Source organism: Panthera uncia (assembly GCF_023721935.1).
Source record: "Panthera uncia isolate 11264 chromosome D3 unlocalized genomic scaffold, Puncia_PCG_1.0 HiC_scaffold_8, whole genome shotgun sequence".
In the NCBI taxonomy this organism is placed as follows: Eukaryota; Metazoa; Chordata; class Mammalia; order Carnivora; family Felidae; genus Panthera; species Panthera uncia.
The window spans coordinates 36,607,818-36,630,214 of NW_026057586.1; the positions used below are offsets into that span (position 1 = coordinate 36,607,818).

General features: G+C 38.8%; 1 protein-coding gene across 2 annotated transcripts in view; it reads left to right on the forward strand.

Moving 5' to 3' along the window:
- RPRD1A (regulation of nuclear pre-mRNA domain containing 1A) overlaps window positions 1-3,617 on the forward strand; it is a 69,332-nt gene extending 65,715 nt beyond the window's left edge. The window contains exons 7-9 of one of the 2 annotated variants that reach the window (XM_049619520.1): window positions 114-311; window positions 2,829-2,899; window positions 3,482-3,617. In XM_049619520.1, coding sequence (XP_049475477.1) covers window positions 114-263 — 150 coding nt within the window. In that variant the 3' untranslated portion in view covers window positions 264-311; window positions 2,829-2,899; window positions 3,482-3,617. Of the gene's footprint in view, window positions 1-113; window positions 2,900-3,481 lie in introns of both variants that reach the window. The other variant, XM_049619519.1, reaches the window with a different exon arrangement.
- Window positions 3,618-22,397: the final 18,780 nt, after the last annotated feature.

Genomic DNA, 22,397 nt, shown 5'->3' on the forward strand with positions numbered 1-22,397 from the left:
CCTTTTTTTTTTTAGCATTAACTGAGTGTAATACCAGATTTTATGCAGACCATTAGCTAGATAGCTCTTCTCTCAACTCCCAGAATGCTAATGAAAGTGGTTTGATGTTATAGGAATACAAGCGCAAGTTAGCCAGAGTTTCCCTGGTGCGCAAAGAACTCAGGTCCCGGATCCAGAGCCTGCCAGACTTATCCCGATTACCCAACGTGACTGGAAGCCACATGCACCTGCCCTTTGCAGGGGACATCTACAGTGAAGACTGATGACCAGTCTCTTTCCAGGGCCCAGGACTTTGCAAGAGATGGAGACAGGTTAGGTGGACAGTCCTGTAGCGTTATTTTTGTATATGGTTGACAGAATGACTAACAAAAGAAGTGACAAGTAATTTATAAAATTGTTTAAAATGTTGGTTTGTTTACTATTTTATTGGTAAGTTAACATGACTTAGTTTAAACAAAGTGATCTCTGTGTATTAATAAGCTCACAAATAGTGATTATTTTCAGAAGATCTTTTTGTAAATTTTTTTGATCCAGGGCCTTGTGAGAAATTCCATGTTTCTATTTCTTCATGTATTTTCAAGTGTTTTTCCTTTTTTTTTCTTCAGTATCTAATCACTGTATAGTATGTAATTCCTAAGGGTGAGAACTAATCAGGAGTTGGTAGAGACTTTATTATGGTATAGTTAGGACTTGATTGTAGAAGGGACTAAATGTTCCAACTTAAACTCCACCCTTCTCCCTGACCAAAATAGCAGTTCTGTGCCTCTTAATGCCTTGATTCCTTATTCCTCAGAGGTCAGGAATTGAACACTAAACTGAGGGTCAGGTCAAAGCTTAGAGAACTTTTCCACAATAGTACTGTAGGGGTTCCATTCCAGCTGCCAGTGTAGAATAAAAGGAGTATTAAGTAGGGACCCCCTTGATTAAACTATTTAGAATTATTTGAGTAGGTTAATATGAAAATGCTTTGGAAATGTTGTAAAATTTGACCTTATACCAAGACGACAACTTTGATTCTGGAACTGATTGCTATTTTCAAATCAGTCTCCTTTTAACATAATTGATCCCTTTAACATAAAGCCGTCTATGGGATTAAAAGAACCGTAAAATACTTTTATTATTCGCTTAGCCATTTAACTTTAAAAACAATAGCATTTTTAGCTCTAATATCTCAACACAATATTCCTTAAAGTTCAGTAAAATAGCCTGGAACATTTTTAATGTTTCCTTAAGGTTTTTGAATGACTGTATATTTGGAAATTAAGCAGTGCTACACTACAGGGTAGATCTGGCAAATATTATATTTGTATATTTAGAATTACCAAAACAAATGTACTTTTACCTTTTATTTCTAACCCTGTGTGTTAGAGCAGTTGCATGCTCTCCTGCTTTCTTTTTAAAATCACATTGTTAAGCTGTGGATTTGTACTCAATAATGACTTAGGATAAACATTTTTTTTTATTCATTACATATTAGACATTTTGCTTTTCCTTGTAAGCAGATTCAAATTAGATAGTCAATAAAACATCTTTTAAATCCCACAAGCCAATTATGTCTCTCTAGTCTGAATGGCTTCACTCTTTTTTTCTCAATATTAGAAATTATAGTTAAAATGAATTTCTATGTGAAGAAGGCGAATATTTATTTTCGGTAGCCAAAAGTTCTGGAAACAGTACTTTTAACAGTTTGGCCTCTCTCCAGAACATAGACACATATTAGTAGTCCCCATCCATATATGGCTTATATTCCAAAGTCTTTTAGTCAACTTTTGGGATTCTGGGCACATTTTCTCACAGAAAGAATAGTAGTAGTTAGGTTCCCTATAAACACTACCACACAAAGGTCACCAGGGAACCTAATCCACTTAACCATGAATGTACTTAACTTGTAATGTGGTTGACAATTACTAATAGATCCTGATCAGCATTTGTAACATCACTCTAACTAAGGAAATGGTGTGCAGCAGCCAGATTCACACATTGTGGTGTCTGTCTGTTTTGTGTACCTCTGTCCCTAGGTGTAGATTATATAAAAAGAAGATTCAGCATGGGGGTGGTGGGGTAACAAATGCACAATTATAAAAACCTAGTTATACCTGTTCTAAAAGTATACCATGTAAGTTAGTTTTTCTTGTTAAAGTGAAAGCAAAAACTTGTATATTAATTTATTTTCAATGTCTTCACCTTATTTATGATCTGTTAAAGTGGTGGTTTATCCATTCAAAATATATTTTTTTCCATTTAAAACTAATTTATAAACTAGGTACTCCTGGGAAGATTTGAATTATTTGAAGTTTGTTGGAATATTTTCACCATTTAAGACAGACTTCTGACTTAGATACTGATTTTAATGCCAGTATCTGTTCTAAATATTTATGATAAAAAGGCATTATTTTTTTAAAGAGCTCGATGCGATTTGTGATAAGTGATAGTACTCAACCTGAATCCTGCCCCCAGTCGCACCCTTTGACCAGTCCTCCACAAACCTTTAAGCTGTTGGTTAACTCACTAACTGTAAACACAAATGATACGGTCTGGTTTAGAAGTTGTCTTTTCAGCCTTATGTTAACATGGTAAGCCTTAGCAGTGAATGGTCTTCTTTTCTAAAAGGTAGACTTACATTTTCTCAACAAATGGGGTTAGATGGGGGTACTATAATACCACATTCGAAATCATGAGTGTTTTCTCCACTGTGTATGAACATGAGGCAAATCATGCATCTTTGAGCGCAGTTTGGCCCGGCCCCTCAAGAGAGAAGCATGTCCCCACACTTGCCGCAGGGGTACTGTGGTTTGAATGGATACCATCACTCTTTTCTCCACAAACAGTGCAGAGAGCTGTCTGGAGTGGCCATTTGAACAGATTCCCTGGAGTTCCCTCTGCTCCTTCCATCACTACAGTAAGTAAAAGAACCACATGGGGGAACCCGGGAGTCTGAGAAAAATCAGCTGTGCTCAAAGGCCACCCTCCCCCTCTAGGAAAACCAGTCCAGATGCAGCTATTTTGGTACCTCTTCTCACATGCACTCTGAATCAGGGTTTTTCTATAAGAATTCCTTCAGAATCAGCAAACGTTGGGATGACCTGGTTGTCTTGATTTGCAAAATTAAAAGAACAAAACTAGGTTGTCAGTTGTCATGGTAGATGAGCAGCTCATCTATTAAAGTGTAGTCATTGAACTGGTTCTGAGAAATCTTTAGAAAGAAAAAACTTAAAAGTACAAATTAATTGGGAAAGTTAGAATGCCCTTTCTGAATTTTACATTCTACAAATTTGTATTATATGAAATAACATAAAGCTACAAAACTGCTTTGTATTCTATTAAGAAATAGCTCCTAAAGATGTAGTCTTGTTTCATAGTTGTTGCACTATATTGAAGCTTTTTAAAGTGTAAACCCATTTCTTCTCTGTATAGAAAGGGAGCATTGTGTTACACACTGAATTTATTTATACACAGCATTTGTTGCCATCTGTACTTCCAGCCATCCGCACGTGAGTCTGTTCCGAGGTGGCGGTAGCACATGGGAAGATGAAGTTTCCCTGTTTACCCCTTTTTCTTTGGCTGTATCTGATGACAATATAAGATGTTCTTAATAAAGTTTTATGTTGTTTTTGAAATGTGTAGATAATTTCTGTGAATCTGATTGATTGAATGTGACGTGGGAGGGGAGAGATTAATGGACTGGGAAGGAAGCAAGGGATTGGAAGTATTCCGTGACTTTCTGGCCGAGCAACCGCTGAAGGAGATCCCTTTTGCATGGCCTGTGCTTCCCAAACTCGAGCGAACATCAGAATCACCCGGAGGGCGGTTAAACTACAGATTGCTGGGCCCCACTCCCTGAGCTTCTGGGATAAGGCCTGCTGGTTTATATTTTTAACAATTTGATGCTGATGCCACTGAGTTTAGGGACCACATTTTTGACAACCAGTACTCCAGACCAACTTTGAAGTCCATGACTTACTTCACAATTTGTAATTCCAGGTAATGTGATAATAAAGTAAGGGTTTTACAGCTCATCCTATAGTAAGTTCCTTATGGGGAGAGAACAAGATCACCTCCTCTTTTGTGACCTACTGCCCAGTAATGCTGAAGTGGTTTGGAGTGAACGGATTCATTTGGTACTTTGAACTTCCGGAGCACAGGCCTTCACTACATATTGCATTTAAAGCAGATTGGGATATGCTAAAAATCTGTGGGAATCTCTAGGGCAGCATTTGCCAAACTTCCGTGATAAGACTCACTTGGGACATTTTCATAAAGGGCACATATCTACTAAGATTTTTCTGTGATTCTTAGCGTCTAGAAAGTTTGGGAAATGTTGTCCTCTGACCACTGTCCCTGGTTCTCCATTCCTAGAAGGCCCTCTGGTCACTTTATCTGAATCCAGGTGCTTCCCATCCCCACTCCAGTTTTCCACCTTTGCAGTGGGACATTTTACACAGTGGAACCTATATCCAAAGATGCTGGTTCAGAAGTCTGCGTGTTAAGCAAGGTACCCAGGTGATTTTGTTTGATGCGTGTCATTCGTAGATTGCACTTTGAGAAACAACGCCCTTCGAAGCAAATGGTAGTCTATTATAATGTTCGTTCACATGTATGGTACTTAAGATGCATCCGGAACTATTGTAAGCACTTCATACGTCCTTTACTCTGATTATTCATTCCACTTCTACATATGAGGAAACTAAGACACTGTCAATTCTGTGTGCCCCTGAATGGGTCAAATGGTGAAGTTGGGACTCACCTCCAGCTCCCAGATTGACTCTGAGCCCTGTGTTTTATTTATTTATTATTATTTTTTTTAATGTTTATTTTTGACAGAGGGGGGCAGAGCATGAGTGGGGGAGGGGCAGAGAGAGAGGGAGACCCAGAATCTGAAGCAGGCTCCAGGCTTTGAGCTATCAGCGCAGAGCCTGATGCGGGGCTCAAACTCACGAGTTGTGAGATCATGACCTGAGCTGAAGTCTGTCGCTCAACCAACTGAGCCACCCCGGCGCCCCAGTGAGCCTGTGCTTCTTAACCGCTACATGATGATGCCTGAAACACTGATAGGTTGTGTAGCAGCTCCATGATCACCAAATCCATGTTTTGCATAACGTGTCAAACTATAGTGAAATTATGACATTATGCAAGTTAAAAACCAACATCTTAGTTAAAAGCACTACTGGAGTGGGCTTGTAAAAAGATGTTAAATCCAGGGAGTTTTTTTGTTTTGTTTTTTATGGAGGTAAAAAGCACATAAAAAATTTACCAGTTTTAAGTGTACTTTGCATTAAGTACATTGACCATTAACACTGTTGTGCAGCCATCACCACCATTAATCTTTAGAACTTTTTCGTCTTCTCCAAGTGAAACTCTACCCATTAAACAATAACTCCCTATCCCTCCAGCCCCTGGCAACCACTGTGCTACTTTCTGTCTCTGTGAATTTGACTTCTCTGGGTACCTCATATATGTGGAATTAAAAATATTTGACCTTTTGTGACCGGCTTATTTCACTCAGCATTGTGTCCTCTAGGTTCATCCATGTAGCACGTGTCAGAATTAAATTCCTTCCTTTGTAAGGCTGAATAGTATTCCATTATATGAATGTGCCACATTATGTATATCAGTTTGTCTGTCAACGGACACTTGGATTGCTTCCACATTTTGACTATTGTGAACAATACTGCTAATGAACATGGGTGTACAAATACCTGTGCAAGTTCCTGCTTTGATTTCCATTTGTTGTTGTTTTTTTTCCATTTGTTGTTTTCAGAGGGGTTACTTATATTCACATCAACAAAGTGGAGTTAGAATGAACTATTGATAAGGGTATTCTAGATAATATTTAATGAATACCTACTGGCACAGTGTCTAATCTTTTGAGATATAGAGAGATTATTCAACTACATGTCTGCTCTCAAAGTTTACAACCTAGTGGGAATGAAATACAGTGACAACTTAAGCCTGTTACGGATTCTGGGTCTCCTTCTCTCTGCCCCTCCCCCACTCTCTCTCTCAAAATAAATATTTTTTAAAATCCAGTTCTGTACTTTATCATGATGCATGGAATTCAAATGTGAAAGGTAGGCTCCAGGCTCTGAGCTGTCAGCACAGAGCCTGATGTGACACTCAAACCCACAAACTGAGATCATGACCTGAGCTCAAGTCGGATACTTAACCAACTGAGCCGCCCAGGAGCTCCTAAAACTGAAATTTTGAAGTTAAGTGAAATTGTTAGAGTCATTAGCTTATTCTGATATCCTAGAAAAATTCAGTACAAGTGAAGTTTTTCGTCCTATTCAGGAAAGAAATTTTGTTTTTACTTATGGAAACACAAGTTTAATGAGAGATTTTAAGAGGTTTAAATTGTGCATTAATACATTAGTATTTATTGTCTCCTTTTCCCAGCTCTTGCTTTTAAGTTATAAAATCTTGTAGTACTTTCAGGAGATCAAGTTAATAGCAGAGTGCTACTGATGCTGTTGGAAGTCTTCTTAAGATCTCTTTGTATGATTCAGTTATAATTCCCCTCAGGTGGGAATTGGTTCCGCAGTTACAGACTGCAGCTGGAATGTGCCTAATGGAGGGAAATTAAACTGTTTCATGCTGCTTTTTGAGCTGATGTGGAGCAGTGCAAGAACTCAGGTGAGGTTCATGCCTACTTCCTTTTCCTATCCAGCTCCTAGCTCCTAACTCTAGATACTCTAGCCTGAGGCAAATGTCATTATTTGTGCTTAACGTTCTCCCTGTTTGAATTGCTAGTCTCTCCTCCTCTTGGCAAGCTTGATGAAGAAATACCTACTTCCTTGATCGTTGGTTTGTTGCTTTTATATCCATTGATGGACAGAACGGTTACAATTGTGAAATTTTGTGTCAACAGCACAAAGCTCTTTTTCCAGTTGGGCATAATTTTCCTCACCAGGAACCAATAAAAAGCTAACTGCCAAGGATTGAGTTTATGGACTGATTAAAGTGGAATTTTTTCTTAGCCAGCAGTTGCAACATGGCAGAGAGGAGGGTTTTTTTTAAAGGCTAAATATCTCTTTTAAAGCAGATGACTTGAAGATAATATTAAACAGAAAACCTATCTTCTTATGTTTTTTTTTTTTTTTTTAATTTTTTTGGGGAGAGAGAAAGGGAATCCCAAGCTGTCAGTGCAGAGACCAACGTGGGGCTCGAGCTCAGAACCGTGAGAATCTGACCTGAGCCGAAGTCAAGAGTTGGATGCTTAACCGACTGAGCCACCCAGGAGCCCCCTTTTTTATACATAATTTTTTCGAGCGGAAAACCTTTTTAAATATAAAGTGTTTTCAGTGTGAATTTTTTAAAAGCTCTATATTATTTAAATTAGTCTAAAAATCCTTGTAGTTCTACAATGAAACAACTAGTTAAAATAATCTAGGGCAGTAAGTATGGGATTTTATTTTCAGATGTTAGTTAGTCATAGTAATATTTGAAATACAATATTCACTAGATATATTTCTGGCAGCTTAATAATTACCTTTGAATAATGAGATTAGATACAGTAAGGAGGTTTATTAAGTGCTTGTTTGCTGTCATTTTACAAATTCTAAATCGTTATTTTTATTGTAAAAATTAGCACCAGTATTAAGCGTCATGTGGTTAAAATATTCCTGTTCCATTTTTAGTTCCGAACTTTGATTTGGTTTCTATTTTTGTTACATTATTCAGTGCATCATATGGATGTGACAGCATTTGGTAGGCACGTTAAAACCTCTTTACTAGAAATCTCATTTGTTATTAAAATAGTGTTAAGGATGTACAGACTTGTTTCATTGTATGCCACTTAATGAAATGGTAATTTGTATTTTATGTTCTCTAAGAATGCTTCTGCACAATGTACTTTTGTTTTCTAAAGGAAAAAACTGAAACCTGATTTCAGCAAGTGTTCTCAGAGGTCATCAGATTAAAAAAATAAGTAGTCTCATTTTCTAGAAAGACATACCATCTTAAGTACTCAGTAGGAGCCAACAAAATAGTTGTAAACTCAAAGTTGTACTTCTGATCCTTGAAGAAAATTTATCAAAGTACTCTGCAAATGTTCATTGTGCCCGAACCCATGCCACGTTTTCTTTAGAGCAGGGGTGACAGTCTCTATGTCATACATGCCCTTTTCCCCATAAGTTTCTTCCTCTTGCTTATGGTATATATTTCTAATTCTATGAAGCCCCATCAAAATCAGAGCTTCATGTAGCCATCACCTGTTTTTTTTAGTTTGTTTAATTTTTTAAATCTACATCCAAGTTAGCATAGCATATAGTGCAACAATGATTTCAGGAGTAGATTCCTTAATGCCCCTTACCCATTTAGCCCATCCCACAACCCCTCCAGTAACCCTCTGTTTGTTTTTCATGTTTAAGAGTCTTTTATGTTTTGTCCCCCTCCCTGTTTTTATTTTTATTTTTTGCTTCCCTTCCCTTATGTTCATCTGTTCTGTGTCTTAAAGTCCTCATATTAGTGAAGTGATATGATATCTGTCTTTTCTCTGACTAATTTCGCTTGGCATAATACCCTCTAGTTCTAGCCACGTAGTTGCAAATGGCAAGGTTTCATTCTTTTTGACTGCTGAGTAATACTCCATTGTATATATATACTACCTCTTCTTTATCCATTCATCCATCTGGACATTTGGGCTCTTTCCATAGTTTGGCTATTGTTGATAGTGCTGCTATAAACATTGGGGTGCATGTGTCCCTTCAAAACAGTATACTTGTATCCCTTGGATAAATACCTAGTAGTACAATTGCTGGGTCATAGGTTAGTTCTATTTTTAATTTTTTGAAGAACCTCTTCCAGAGTGGCTGCACCAATTTGCATTCCCACCAGCAGTGTAAAAATGTTGCCATTTCTTCACATGCTCACCAACATCTGTTGTTGCCTGAGTTGTTAATGTTAGCCATTCTGACAGGTGTGAGGTGGTATCTCATTGTGGTTTTGATTTGTATTTCCCTGATTATGAATGGTGTTGAGCATCTTTTCATGTGTTGGTTGGCCATCTGAATGTCTTCTTTGGAGAAGTGTCTATTCATGTCTTTTGCCCATTTCTTCACTGGATTATTTGTTTTCTAGGTGTTGAGTTTGATAAATTCTTTATAGATTTTGGATGCTAACCCTTTAATTGATATGTCGTTTGCAAATATCTTCTCCCATTCTCTTGGTTGCCTGTTAGTTTTGCTGATTGTTTCCTTTGCTCTGCAGAAGCTTTTTGTTTTCATGAGGTCCCAGTAGTTCATTTTTGCTTTTGTTTCCCTTGCCTCTGGAGACGTTTTGAGTAAGAAGTTGCTGCAGCCAAGATCACAGAGGTTTTTGCCTGCTTTCTCCTCGAGGATTTTGATGGCTTCCTGTCTTACATTGAGGTATTTCATCCATTTTGAGTTTATTTTTGTGTATGGTGTAAAAAAGTGGTCCAGGTTCATTCTTCTGCATGTCGCTGTCTGGTTTTCCCAGCACCACTTGCTGAAGAGACTGTCTTTATTCCACTGGATATTCTTTCCTGCTTTGTCAAAGATTAGTTGGCCATACGTTTGTGGGTCCATTTTTGGGTTCTCTATTCTGTTCCATTGATCTGAGTGTCTGTTCTTGTGCCAGTACCATACTGTCTTGATGATTACAGCTTTGTAATACAGTTTGTAGTCTGGGATTGTGATGCCTCCTGCTTTGGTTTTCTTTTTCAAGATTGGTTTGGCTATTTGGGGTCTTCTCTGGTCCCATACAAATGTTAGGATTATTTGTTATAGCTCTGTAAAGAATGCTGGTGTTATTTTGCTAGGTATTGCATTGAATATGTAGATTGCTTTGGGTAGTATCGACATTTTAGCAATATTTGTTCTTCCTATCCGGGAGCATGGGATCTTTTTCCATTTTTTTGTGTCTTCTTCAATTTCTTTCATATGCTTTCTATAGTTTTCAGTGTATAGGTTTTTCACCTCTTTGGTTAGATTTATTCCTAGGTATTTTATAGGTTTTGGTGCAATTGTAAATGGGATCGATTCCTTGATTTCTCTTTCTGTTGCTTCATTGTTGGTGAATAGGAATGCAACCGATTTCTGTGCATTGATTTTATATCCTGCAACTTTGCTGAATTCATGAATCAATTCTAGCAGTTTTTTGGTGGAATCTTTTGGGTTTTCCATATAGACTATCATGCCATCTGCGAAGAGTGAAAGTTTGACCTCCTCCTGGCCGATTTGGATGCCTTTTATTTCTTTGTGTTGTCTGATTGCAGAGGCTAAGACTTCCAATACTATGTTGAATAACAGTGGCGAGAGTGGACATCCCTGTCTTGTTCCTGACCTTAGGAGGAAAGCTCTCAGTTTTCCCCAGGATGATATTAGCGTTGGGTCTTTCATATATGGCTTTTATGATCTCGAGGTATGATTGTTCTATCCCTACTTTTCTTGAGGGTTTTTATCAAGAAAGGATGCTGTATTTTGTCAAATGCTTTCTTTGCATCTGTTGAGAGGATCATATGGTTCTTGTCCTTTCTTTTATTGATGTGATGAATCACATTGATTGTTTTGTGGATATTGAACTAGCCCTGCATTCCAGGTATAAATCCCACTTGGTCATGGTGAATAATTTTTTTAATGTGCTGTTGGATCCGGTTGGCTAAAGTCTTGTTGAGGATTTTTGCATCCATGTTCATGAGGGAAATTGGTCTATAGTTCTCCTTTTTAGTGGGATCTTTGTCTGGTTTTGGAATCAAGGCAATGCTGGCTTCATAGAAAGAGTTTGGAAGTTTTCCTTCCATTTCTATTTTTTGGAACAGCTTCAAGAGAATAGGTGTTAACTCTTCCTTAAATGTTGGCTGGAATTCCCCTGGAAAGCCAACTGATCCTGGACTCTTGTTTTTTGGGAGATTTTTGATTACTAATTCTACTTCTTTACTGGTTATGGGGGTTTGTTCAAATTTTCTATTTCTTCCTGTTTCAGTTTTGGTAGTGTGTGTATGTTTATAGGAATTTGTCCGTTTCTTCCAGATTGCCCATTTTATTGGCATATAATTGCTCATAATATTCTCTTATCATTGTATTTATTTCTGCTGTGTTGGTTGTAATCTCTCCTCTTTCACTCTTGATTTTATTTATTTGGGTCCTTTCCTTTTTCTTTGTGATCAAACTGGCTAGTGGTGTATCAATTTTGTTAATTCTTTCGAAGAACCAGCTTATGGTTTCATTGATCTGTTCTGGTTTTTATTTTTGGTTTTGATAGCATTAATTTCTGCTCTAAACTTTATTATTTCATGTCTTCTGCAGGTTTTGGATTTTATTGACTGTTCTTTTTCCAGCTCTTTAAGGTGTAAGGTTAGGTTGTGTATCTGAGACCTTTCTTCCTTCTTTAGGAAGGCCTGGATTGCTACATACTTTTCTCTTATGACCGCCTTTGCAGCATTCCAGAGGTTTTGGGCTGTGGTTTTATCATTATCATTGACTTCCATGTACTTCCATGTACTGTAGCCATCACCTATTGACTGGAGCTGGAATGGGAATTGAAATGTATTTCTTTGCTGTCTAGGTGAAAATTTTGATGAGTTCTTCAGTTTCAAGAATGGTGCCAACTGAACTATAGTAACCAGTGAGAGGTATATGTTCTCAGAATTGTAGTTTTCCAAGAATACATAGTCCATAACTTCCTCAGTTTTTCAAGATTTTATGGACCTAAGTTGCCAGAAGCCCAATTAATATATCTAAATAAATACCTCTTTTCCATTTAATAAAGCAAATGTAGTTTCTGTGGTTTTTGAATGAATGTGTTATGTTGAGCCTTTAACTTGTGGCAAATACAATACCAGAAGCTGAGAGAATCGAAACAGAGAAAGATACCGTGTTGCCTTTATAGAACTCAGAATCTAATGTGGGAGACACACACTGACTATATTAAAATATCGTAAGTTCTACACGATGGTGTGAAAAAATGTTATAGAAAAGGTGAATGGCATTTGAACTCATCTCTGAAAGTTGGTTAACTGACCATGGGTTGAAAACATAATTAAAAGATTTTTTATTTATTCTTATTTAAAACATTTTTAAAAATTTATTTGAGAGAGAGAGAGAGAGAGAGAGAGAGAGAGAGAGAGAGAGAGACAGCACAAATGGGGGAGTGGCAGAGAGAGGGAGAGAGAGAGAATCCCAAGCAGGCTCTGCACCGTCAGTGCAGAGCCTGATGAAGGGCTCGAACTTAACTAACCATGAGATCATGGCCTGAGCTAAAATCTAGAGTCAGATGCTTAACCAACTGAGCTACACGGGCACCCCTATTTTTATTTTTTTGAATGTGTTCTTTACCTGGTGTCTCAACAATACTGATGAATTAAGTGAAAAACTAAATGGGATAGTATATATAAACAAACATAAACATAGATTTTTGCTCGATGGAAATCTGAAGGCATTAACTTTTACTCATGTTGAATAAAATGGCTAAGTTTAGAGTAGGTCTACCGGATAGAAGACTAAGGTTTTAAAGAACAATGAATGTAGTTGCCTGATTTCAAGCATGTGTTGCTTCGGTCAAACAACACAAGCTGTCTTTAAAATTGTTCCCTGTGCCCCCAACCCCCACGCCCCAAGCCACAGCTGTGTATTTATTTTTCTCTTCTCTGTGGCTAAAAAGGCAATACAGTTTTTTATTCTGTCCATGTAGTACAAAATGCTGTGATGGCTAGAACATGACTCCATTATCTGAAATCAATTGCAATAATTGTAATAGTATGGACCAGTAAAGACCCTCACAGGAAAAAATGAAATGATGGGCAATCCAACTTCTTTCACTATACTGTTGCCATGGCTGGGATTGATTGTATTTGACAAAGGGACAGTGGGACAGACTGTCTTAGGCCAAGGACCGTGCCACTTTCTCTTGTTGCTAAAATTAGTAGATTTACTCTTGGGTGAATGCAACATCTAACTCTGTCTGACCACATCATTTGAAGAATGCCGTTTGTGACTGTGTAAAGCATCTGAAGCAACAGCCAGAACTATGTAGTAGCTGAAGTAAAATACTTGAATTCTAGAGGGGCATCTTTCACCCAGCTTTGGCTGTGTCTCTCAGACCTGGACCTTTATTATAAAGACCTGAGTGACGGTTCTGTTTATGGTTTTAACTTAAGGACTGGCTAGTTTAACCTAAGGACTGAGAATGTATTCTCCTGCTTTTATTAAAGTTAATAACTCTTCTGTGAGCCTAAAGCACTCACATGTTAATTGAGGTTATCAAATTCCCCCAGGTAAAACTAAGACTACGAGTATTTTTCTCTCATGCATTTAAGTACTATAGTTTTTAGGGAAATGCTTAAGAGAGAATATTAGCATTTTTGATGCACATATATTAAGGCTGGTTAGAAAGTTCCTAAATTCTTTAGAATAGAATTGAAATACCAGCAATATTTTAGATAAACCATTCTGTCTAATGAGGACTTTTATCCTAGACAAGATAGTACGTCTTAGAGGTATAGTTGAAGCTCGGGGAATAGTGAAAGTTCTTACTGAATTGATATGAGGAAACAACACAGCACTTAACAGAAATCTTAGCAGAGGAGTATGCTCCCTGCAAAATCCCTAAGTCCAAATGAGAGTTTTAAACAGTTTAAGAAGGGGCACCTGGGTGGCTCAGTCGGTTGAGCATCCGACTTCAGCTCAGGTCATGATCTCACGGTTCGTGAGTTCAAGCCCTGTGTCAGGCTCTGTGCTGATGGCTCAGAGCCTAGAGCCTGCTTCGGATTCTGTGTCTCCCTCTCTCTTTGCCCCTCCCCACTCATATTCTGTCTCCCTCTCTCTCTCTCAAAAATAAGTAAACATTAAAAAGTTTTAAAAAAATTAAACAGTTTAAGCAGTTTAAACAGAATCTTGAAGGCAGGCGCCCAACTATTCCTTTATATTCCAGGTGTCTAAAAGGTATTTGATCAATGCAAAGGCAGAAGTTTGAGTATGTATTTAAAATTCAGAAACATTGCTTGTATTGACTTGGGAATTCAACACAAAACTACTTTTAAAAAGATAAAAACTGTCACTAGTAAGTAAATAAAATAGGTATGCTTTTGCTACAAAGTTAAAAAGTTACAAGAAAATTTTAGACCTAACTTAAAAAACTTCTATTTGTCTCTTTTTATTAGTCACATACAATCATATTTAAATACCAGGTGTCCTGCTTGGTGTTTCCTTGAGGGTCTATGAAAAAAAGTAGCTGGTAGTATAGTTAGCTAATCCTAACAGGCAGAATTATTATTTAGATCTATACGCTGTAAATGTAATTCCAAGATACTGAAACAAAATCCCAAAACATAGATACTTAACACCACTATCTAACCTTTACATGAGTTTTGTGTGATCTTTTTCCTCAGTTCAGAATGAAATGATGAAACAACCAATCTCAAATTAGTATGATTTCCTGGGTTTTTTTTGGGGGGGTGGTTAAAAAATTATTTAAAGTTAAGAGTGCATGAAAGAAAACTGAAAAACACAAGAAATAAAGAACAAAGTCATCCATAATCACAGTTTGACTCCTAGGTCCCATGTGTATCTACACAACTAAACATTTTCATGTAATTAAGATTGTACAGTTATGTATCATGCTTTTTCACACACCATGAATATTTACCATTTCAAAGTCCCCAAACCATGAGTATATTGATAACCAAGAACACACTACACCAACTCCATCTGAAAGGAAAAAAAATGTAATCATGCTTGGTGACAAAAAATGAAGGACAAAAATGGCAACAGTCCTCTAGATAAAGATACTGACAGAGTTATAATTAAAATACTGCATTCCTGGGGCACCTGGGTGGCCCAGTCGGTTGAACAGTCAACTTGGGCTCACGTCATGATCTCGTGGTTTGTGAGCTCGAGCCCCGCGTTGGGCTCTGTGCTGACAGCTCAGAGCCTGGAGCCTGCTTCGGATTCTGTGTGTCTCTCTCTCCCTCTCCCCCATTCACACACTCTCTCTCTGTCGCTCTCTAAGTACCACATTCCCTTAGTGTTCAATTAAAACTGAGACATAAAGTAACAGTACATAAAGTATAATACTTCTAAAAGAATTCATTATCCAATCTATACTATTCAAGTATTAGCAAGGAGGTATGTTTCCACTGAATTGTTTGTTTTTTAGAGAGCATGAGTGGGGGAGGGGCAAAGAGAGAGGGAGAGGATCTTAAGCAGGCTCCCCTCCTAGCACAGAGCTCTACAAGGGGCTTGATCTCACAACCCTGAAATCATGATTTCACCTGAGCCGAAATCAAGAGTTGGATGCTTAACCAACTGAGCCACTCAGGAATCCCTGAAGATTGTATATTTTTCAAAGTTAAGGATTTAAAGACATACTTTAAATATTGTAAATTATATGTATGTTTGATGCATATGTGTGTATGTAATTGCATATTAAAGTTAGTAAGGAAATGTTCTCTAAAAAGCTAATTGGTCAGGAAAGATAAATTTAAAATATTTCATATCAAAACAAGGGTAAAAGGGCTTAACAAATTGAATTGAATGTATTAAAAACTGTATACTTTAAACTTTTGTCTGTTAACTTTAATGACAATTGATCATGGTACCCAGGTTTAAAACTAACATTTTGGGATGCCCAGTTTCTAAAAGAATTTGTTAATTCCAAAAGTGTTGCTACAGTTTCTGTCCTTGAGAAAAGTAAAAGAGGATTTGGAATTATTCCAGAGAAACTTGTGTATAAAAATCTTGTACTTCCAACTACGCATTGAGCCACTCCAGGAGGATGCAACTGCTGTGGTAAGGACCCTTAGACAGAACTTTGGAGACTGAACCACTGGATTTTCTGCATTTCTTGAGGTGAATTCACAGATCAGACTTCCCTTAATCTCCACTACTTACATGCCACCTCAAGGAACCAAGTGCCAAAGTAAGTTTCCACTTGTTAGAACACTGAACTGCTTGGAATTGAATGTGAATTTAAACAATTAGACGAAGAAATACTTGACAGGTGTTGATATTGTCCAAGAAAAAAATTATTCTAACACTTGTTAAAAGGGTAAGAAAGACTTTTCTTCAGGACTTTTGTATTCTGTATCAAGATTATCCCCATGGGAGACCTATGGGGCTCAACTCTGAAGATGTCAAAGACAGCTTGGGATTTATAGCAAAGGAACAGACCGAGGGGGTTAATGGGTAGAATATCAGTAAAGGGAGACATCAAGGGTAATGGGATTCTTGTCAAAAGCAGGCCACGATGATCAGATAAAAAGGGTGGGGGAATTCTTGCTTAAACGGGGCTAGGCAGGTGGAAGAGCCCAAGAAAGATGCCTCGTCAAAACTGGGGCTCTGAGAAGACTGTGTAATGTTTGGTCAAGAAGAGAGTGTTCATCAATATAATCGCAACGATTTTTTTACAAATACCTCAAAACAGTTTGCCTACATCAGTGAGATGCATTCCAAGGACAACCACCTTAGGATAATGCTAGACCTTATTATTCTTCTATTATGTTTTTAATTGATGTTGATGTTCGTATCTTATAGATTTGGGGGAGTCCATTACGATAACAGCACAAATTGCTTGAACACTTTCCATATGCCACTCTTCTGGGTGTTTTTCATGTACCATCGCATTGGGTCTTCACAGCATCCTCATCAGGTAAAGTACTATTATTAGTGTCGCTTTACATATAAAGAAACAAACTCTCAGAAATTAAGAGTGCCAAAGATTGCACCGTTAATTAAATGGCACTGCCTACTGCAAAGACTACAGTTGACCAGCAGGCTGTACTGCCTCCCAAACAAGTAATTCTTGGTCAGAATTAAGAATTATAATTAAAGGAATAATTTTATGGTTTATAAGATACTATCATTTGGTTGAAGGGCTAAAACATGTAACTAAGCATTTGGTGATGTCAGAGGTAAATATTAAAGACGAGAACTCAGGGGCACCTGGGTGGCTCAGTTGGTTAAGCATCCGACTTCGGCTCAGGTCATGATCTCACCATTCATGGGTTCGAGCCCTGTGTTGGGCTTTGTGCTAACAGCTCAGAGCCTGGAGCCTGCTTTGGATTCTGTGTTTCCCTCTCAGTCTGCCCCTCCTCTGCTCATGCTGTCTCTCTCTCTCTCTCTCTCTCTCTCTCTCTCTCTCAAAAATAAGTAAACGTTGAAACAATTTTTTAAAAATATGAGAACTCAGGATTTTTAAGAATTCATCTTTTCCAGCCCTTACTCTGGAGGGATCTGGTAGCAGTACCATTACTGTCCCTCAGTAGAATTATCTCCTGTTTCTGGCATCACTACTTTCTGCTCAAAATTAGCCTGGTTTCTGGGAAAGTGGAAGCCTCCATGCCATAGGCCTGAGAGAGTGAAGAGGGTCCTGGAAATTTCTTTGTAAGACAGCAAGGAGGGCACTTTCGAAGTTCTGTTGGGGTTAAAAGAATAAAGCTAGTTTAAAGGGGGCTCCCATTGGCCAAGATATAACAATTTAAACATCAAAATAGAAAATTAAAATTGTACTTAATTAAAGCAAGTAGTCTCTGGAAAAATTTGTCTCCATAATTTCTTTTAAAAGAAAATATGTGGGGTGCCTCAGTCAGTTAAGCATCCAACTTCAGCTCAGGTCATGATCTCACGGTCTGTGAGTTCAAGCGCCACATTGGACTCTATGCTAACAGCACAGAGCCTGCTTTAGAGTCCCTGTCTCTCTCTCTCTCTCTCTCTGCCCCTCCTTCACTCGCACTCTCTCTCTCTCAAAAATAAACATTTCAAAAAAAAAAAATTAAAGGGCACCTGGGTGGCTCAGTTGGTTTAAGCATCCGACTTCAGCTCAAGTCATGACCTCAGGGTTCATGGGTTTGAGCCCCACATCGGGCTCTGTGCTGACAGCTTGGAGCCTGGAGCCTGCTACAGATCCTGTGTCCCTCTCTCTGCCCCTCCCCCACTCACACTCTCTCTCAAAAATAAATATTAAATATTTTTAAATTCTTTTTATGTTTGTTTATTTTTGAGAGAGAGACAGCGTGAGCCGGGGAGCAGCAGAGAGAGAGGGAAACACAGGATCTGAAGCAGGCTCTAGGCTCCAAGCTGTCATCACAGAGCCCGATCTGGGGCTCGAACCGACAACCGAGAGATCATGACCTGAGCCGGAGTCAGACGCTCAACTGACTGAGCCACCCAGGTGCCCCTAAAAATTTTTTTTTTTTAATTAAAGAAAAATTTTCTTTTCAAATTGCTAGTATGATTATACAAATTTATTTTTATTCATAAAATTTCTGTTGTAAGTTTAGTCCCAGTTGGTGGGGAGGTGGTAGTGGGAATGAGGGTTTATTTTGTTTCTTAGTAATGGCATCTGTGGGGATGTACCGGGAAATACATCAAGCTGTCCACAATCCCTGTCCTTCCCCATCTGGGACACTTGGAGGTGGGGGTGGAGGAGTGAGAGGGGAGAAGCAGGGTAGGATTGATAAGCAGACAAAAGGCACTGGTAAATTAGATCTTGGGTCTGTGGGAGGGAGGACATGGGCCCTGGGTTCTTGGCAACCAGACCTGGCTGCTAGGACTTTCCCTTCCCTTTCTTGGCTTTGGCCTTGGGGGTGCAGGACTTGGTCACGGGAATGGTCTTCTGACACTGGGCATTGGTCTGTGCCTTCTTCAGAGTGCCTTGGCAGGCTTTGGCGCCTGTGCCCCATCACATGCCCCCCACCCCCAGCTCAAACTTGTACTTGCAGTCAGCTCCAAGCCGCTTCTTCCAGTTGCAGGCACCCTGCACCGGATGCGCAGCGTCTGGGCACCACAGGTACCCTTGCAGAAACCCACGCTGAAGTCCTTGCTGCTGGGGGTGCCAGGCCCCCAGGTCCACTCCGTGCACTCACTCCCGGGGCCGCCCTTCTTCTCTTGTCTTTTTTTTTTTTTTTAAGTTTATTTACTTAGAGAACAAGAGAGAGAGAGAGAGAGAGAGAGAGAGAGAGAGAGAGAATCCCAAGCAGTCTCTGCACCGTCAGCGCAGAGCCCAACTGGGGCTCTGTCTGACCAACTGTGAGATCATGACCTCAGCAGAAAGCAAGAGTCTGACACTTAACCAACTGAGCCACCCAGGCAACCCCACTTTGCCTTTCTTTTTGGCCACCGTGCTGGTGAGCACCAGCAGGGTGAGGAGGGCAAGGATCAAGCCTCAGCACTGCATCTTGTTCACTGCCTGCGCTGCTATGCTCCCTCCCATGCCAGGCCCAATACTATCATGTTCATTTAAACCAAAGTATCCACACTGTAATCTGTTTAGGTGATGTTTATTTTCATTTTTTTAATGAAAGCTTTACTGAGATAAAATTCACCCTTTTAGTGTAGAATTTAGTGGGTTCAAGTATTCAGAGTTGTGTGATCCTAATTCCAGAACATTTTCCTCACCCTAAAAAAACTACATACTGGTTAAGTTATTCCCTGTTCCCCCAGGAACAGGTAGCCAGATTAGTAGTCTCAGGCAGCCACTAATTTATTTCTACGTATTTTCCTATTCTAAGCGTTCCATATAAATGGACTCATACAATATGTGGCCTTTTGTGTCTGCATTCTTTCAAATGACATATTTTCAAGGTTCATCCATGTTCTAGCATGTATCAGTTAATTCACTTTTATAGCTGAATGATATTCCACCATATGGATGGAATATGTTCATTCGACAGTTGATGGACATTTGGGTTGTTTCCACTTTTTGGCTATTACAAATGTTGCTACGAATACTCCCATATAAGATTTTGTGTTTTCAGTCCTCTTGGGTATATAATGTGGGTCATATGGTAACTTTATGCTTAACTTCTTCGGGAACTGCCAAATTCTTACAGTGTGGTTGCACAGATTTTACAATCCCAGTGATGTGAGTTTGAATTTCACCACATTCTCATTAACACTTGTTACTGTCTTTGTTATTTTTGCCATCCTAATGGGTATGAACTGGTAGGTATCTCTGTTTTGATTTGGATTTCCCTAATGAGTGTTAGATAGAAGATGTTCAGCATCTTTTCATGTGCTTGTTGGCCATTTATTTTCTCTGGGGAATTGTCTGCTCAGAATCTTTGTCCGTGTTTTGTCTTTTTATTATTGAATTTTAAGAGTTTTTATAATTCTGGATATAGGTCTTTTAAGAGATCCATGATTTGCAAACATTTTTCCATTCAGTGGCTTTTCATTTTCTTGATGGTGTCCTCATTTGAAACACAGGTTTTGGGCGCCTAGGTGGCTCAGTCTGACTTCAGCTCAGGTCATGATCTTGCAGTTCGTGGGGGTTTGAGCCCTGCATTGGGCTCTGTGCTGACAGCTCAGAGCCTGGAACCTGCTTCTGATTCTGTGTCTCCTGCTGTCTCTGCCCTTCCCCTGCTCGTGCTCTATCTATCTCTCTCAAAAATAAATAAACGTTAAAAGAAAAAAACGAAACACAAGTTTTTAACGTGATGAAGTCCAATTTATCTATTTTTTCTTTTGTTGCTTGTGCTTGATGTGATAACTAAGAAACCATTGCTTAATCCAAAGCTATGAAGATTTAGTTCTAGGTTTTCTTCTAAAGTTTTATGTCCACAGTATAATTTTAATATTCTCTTTAGAGATGCCCAAAGACCATTCTACCAAACACAAAAGAAAGAATCCATGGTTTTTCATTTGCAACTGAGGTAATAACTCCCCACCTAGAAGTTCCTTTTACTACTTTTTATTTTTAATGTTAACATTTATTCATTTTTGAGAGACAAAGTGTGAGCAGGGGAGGGGCAGGGAGAGAGGGGGACACGGAATCCGAAGCAGGCTCCAGGCTCCGTGCTATCAGCAGTGAGCCTGATGTGGGGCTCAAACCCATGAACCATGAGATCATGACCTGAGCTGAAACCAAGAGTCTGACACGACTGAGCCACCCTGGTGCCCCTACTTTTACTACTTCTTATCCATTTCCCAGTCATGTGATTAAAAGGACCTTAGTTCTAAACCTGGTAAGGAATTCAAATGTAAATGTGGTGGCTTAGGGATATTTGGAAAACTTGTGCTGTGTGCTAGGGGCAAATCAAATGAGATCACCCAGGCCTGCAAAGAGCTCACAGGCAGTTGAGGACACAATCAGAAACAGGAAACTACCGGGTCACCACTTTTATAAGAGTGGCCCCTCATAATGCAGTGGGGTTGGAGTGAAGGACAGTATGCAAAAGCATGCCAAGGCCCAAAGCTGACGAGAAAATGATATGTTCTAAGAACTACAAAGAGCTCACTATGGGTGATCAGGAATGGTGGTAAGGAAGCAGGAGCAAGAAGAGAAACATGTTCCAGTGAGAAGTTAGCCAGAAAGGTAAAGCACCATGACCAAAGTATTGTGCTAGGTGCCCTGGACACAAAGGGAAGGTCGAGCCTCCCTATGGCTAAAGAAGTTCAAAATGATGACTCTTGCCACCCCTCTCTGACGCTGGCACTAGTTAGTATAATTTCACTTCATATAAGACCAACTCATTAATAACCTTGGCCTTTCAGTCTGCCAAGTGCTCATGGGAGAAACTTAAGTTTAAAATTTTTAAGCAGCAGAGAGGCTTGGAAACAGTTTATAGTTTAAAGTATCTAAATTATTTATTTAAAGAATTTTTAAAAGACAGGTTGAATACAACCCCAGCCTTTCATTTTGGTATATCTATGTTCCAGAAAAGGTTTAAGATAGCTAAACTGTTACTATGTTATATTCTGCTGTAAATTTTAGGCACAGAAATAAGTCTTCACCAAAGCAAATGAAATGCCACACATTATAAAATATTACTAGGATATTACTAGGAACAACAGAAATTTGTAAAAATGAAATTTTGTGTATATGAATGATTTAGAATCAAGAATGTTCCATATATTTACTTTTGCATGCAAAACAAGAATCATGTTCAGCTCTTCTAATACAGTTATGCAGATGATTGTGGAAAACAAGGACACTTGATCCTTTTCCCGAATTAGCAATGACAGACACCTAGAAAGGAGTGAGTAGGCCCTTTCATAAAGGTCTCAATTTCCTTATGAAAGAAAACTGCTAATTAAGGGAAGAGAAAATAATAATCAATGTCCATAATATCTTTGCTATTGACAAGGACCTTTCTTCATATATTTTTGATCCTTACAGCCACCCTGTGAAGTAGACAGGTTTCAGTTATTAATTTTAATGAAGCATTTTCTCCATCAACACTGAAAAGAGCCCAGAGAAGTTTGCTCTTGGACCTTAGTTTCCATGTATTTAAATAATCAAAGTTTTAGAAAAGATGTTTTTCTGACTAACTTTAGTTTCAGAGTTGCATTAAACATTTATTTTCACAGGGGCGCCTGGGTGGCTCAGTCGGTTAAGCGTCCAACTTCGGCTCAGGTCATGATCTCGCGGTTCGTGAGTTCGAGCCCCGTGTCGGGCTCTGTGCTGACATCTCAGAGCCTGGAGCCTGCTTCAGATTCTGTGTCTCC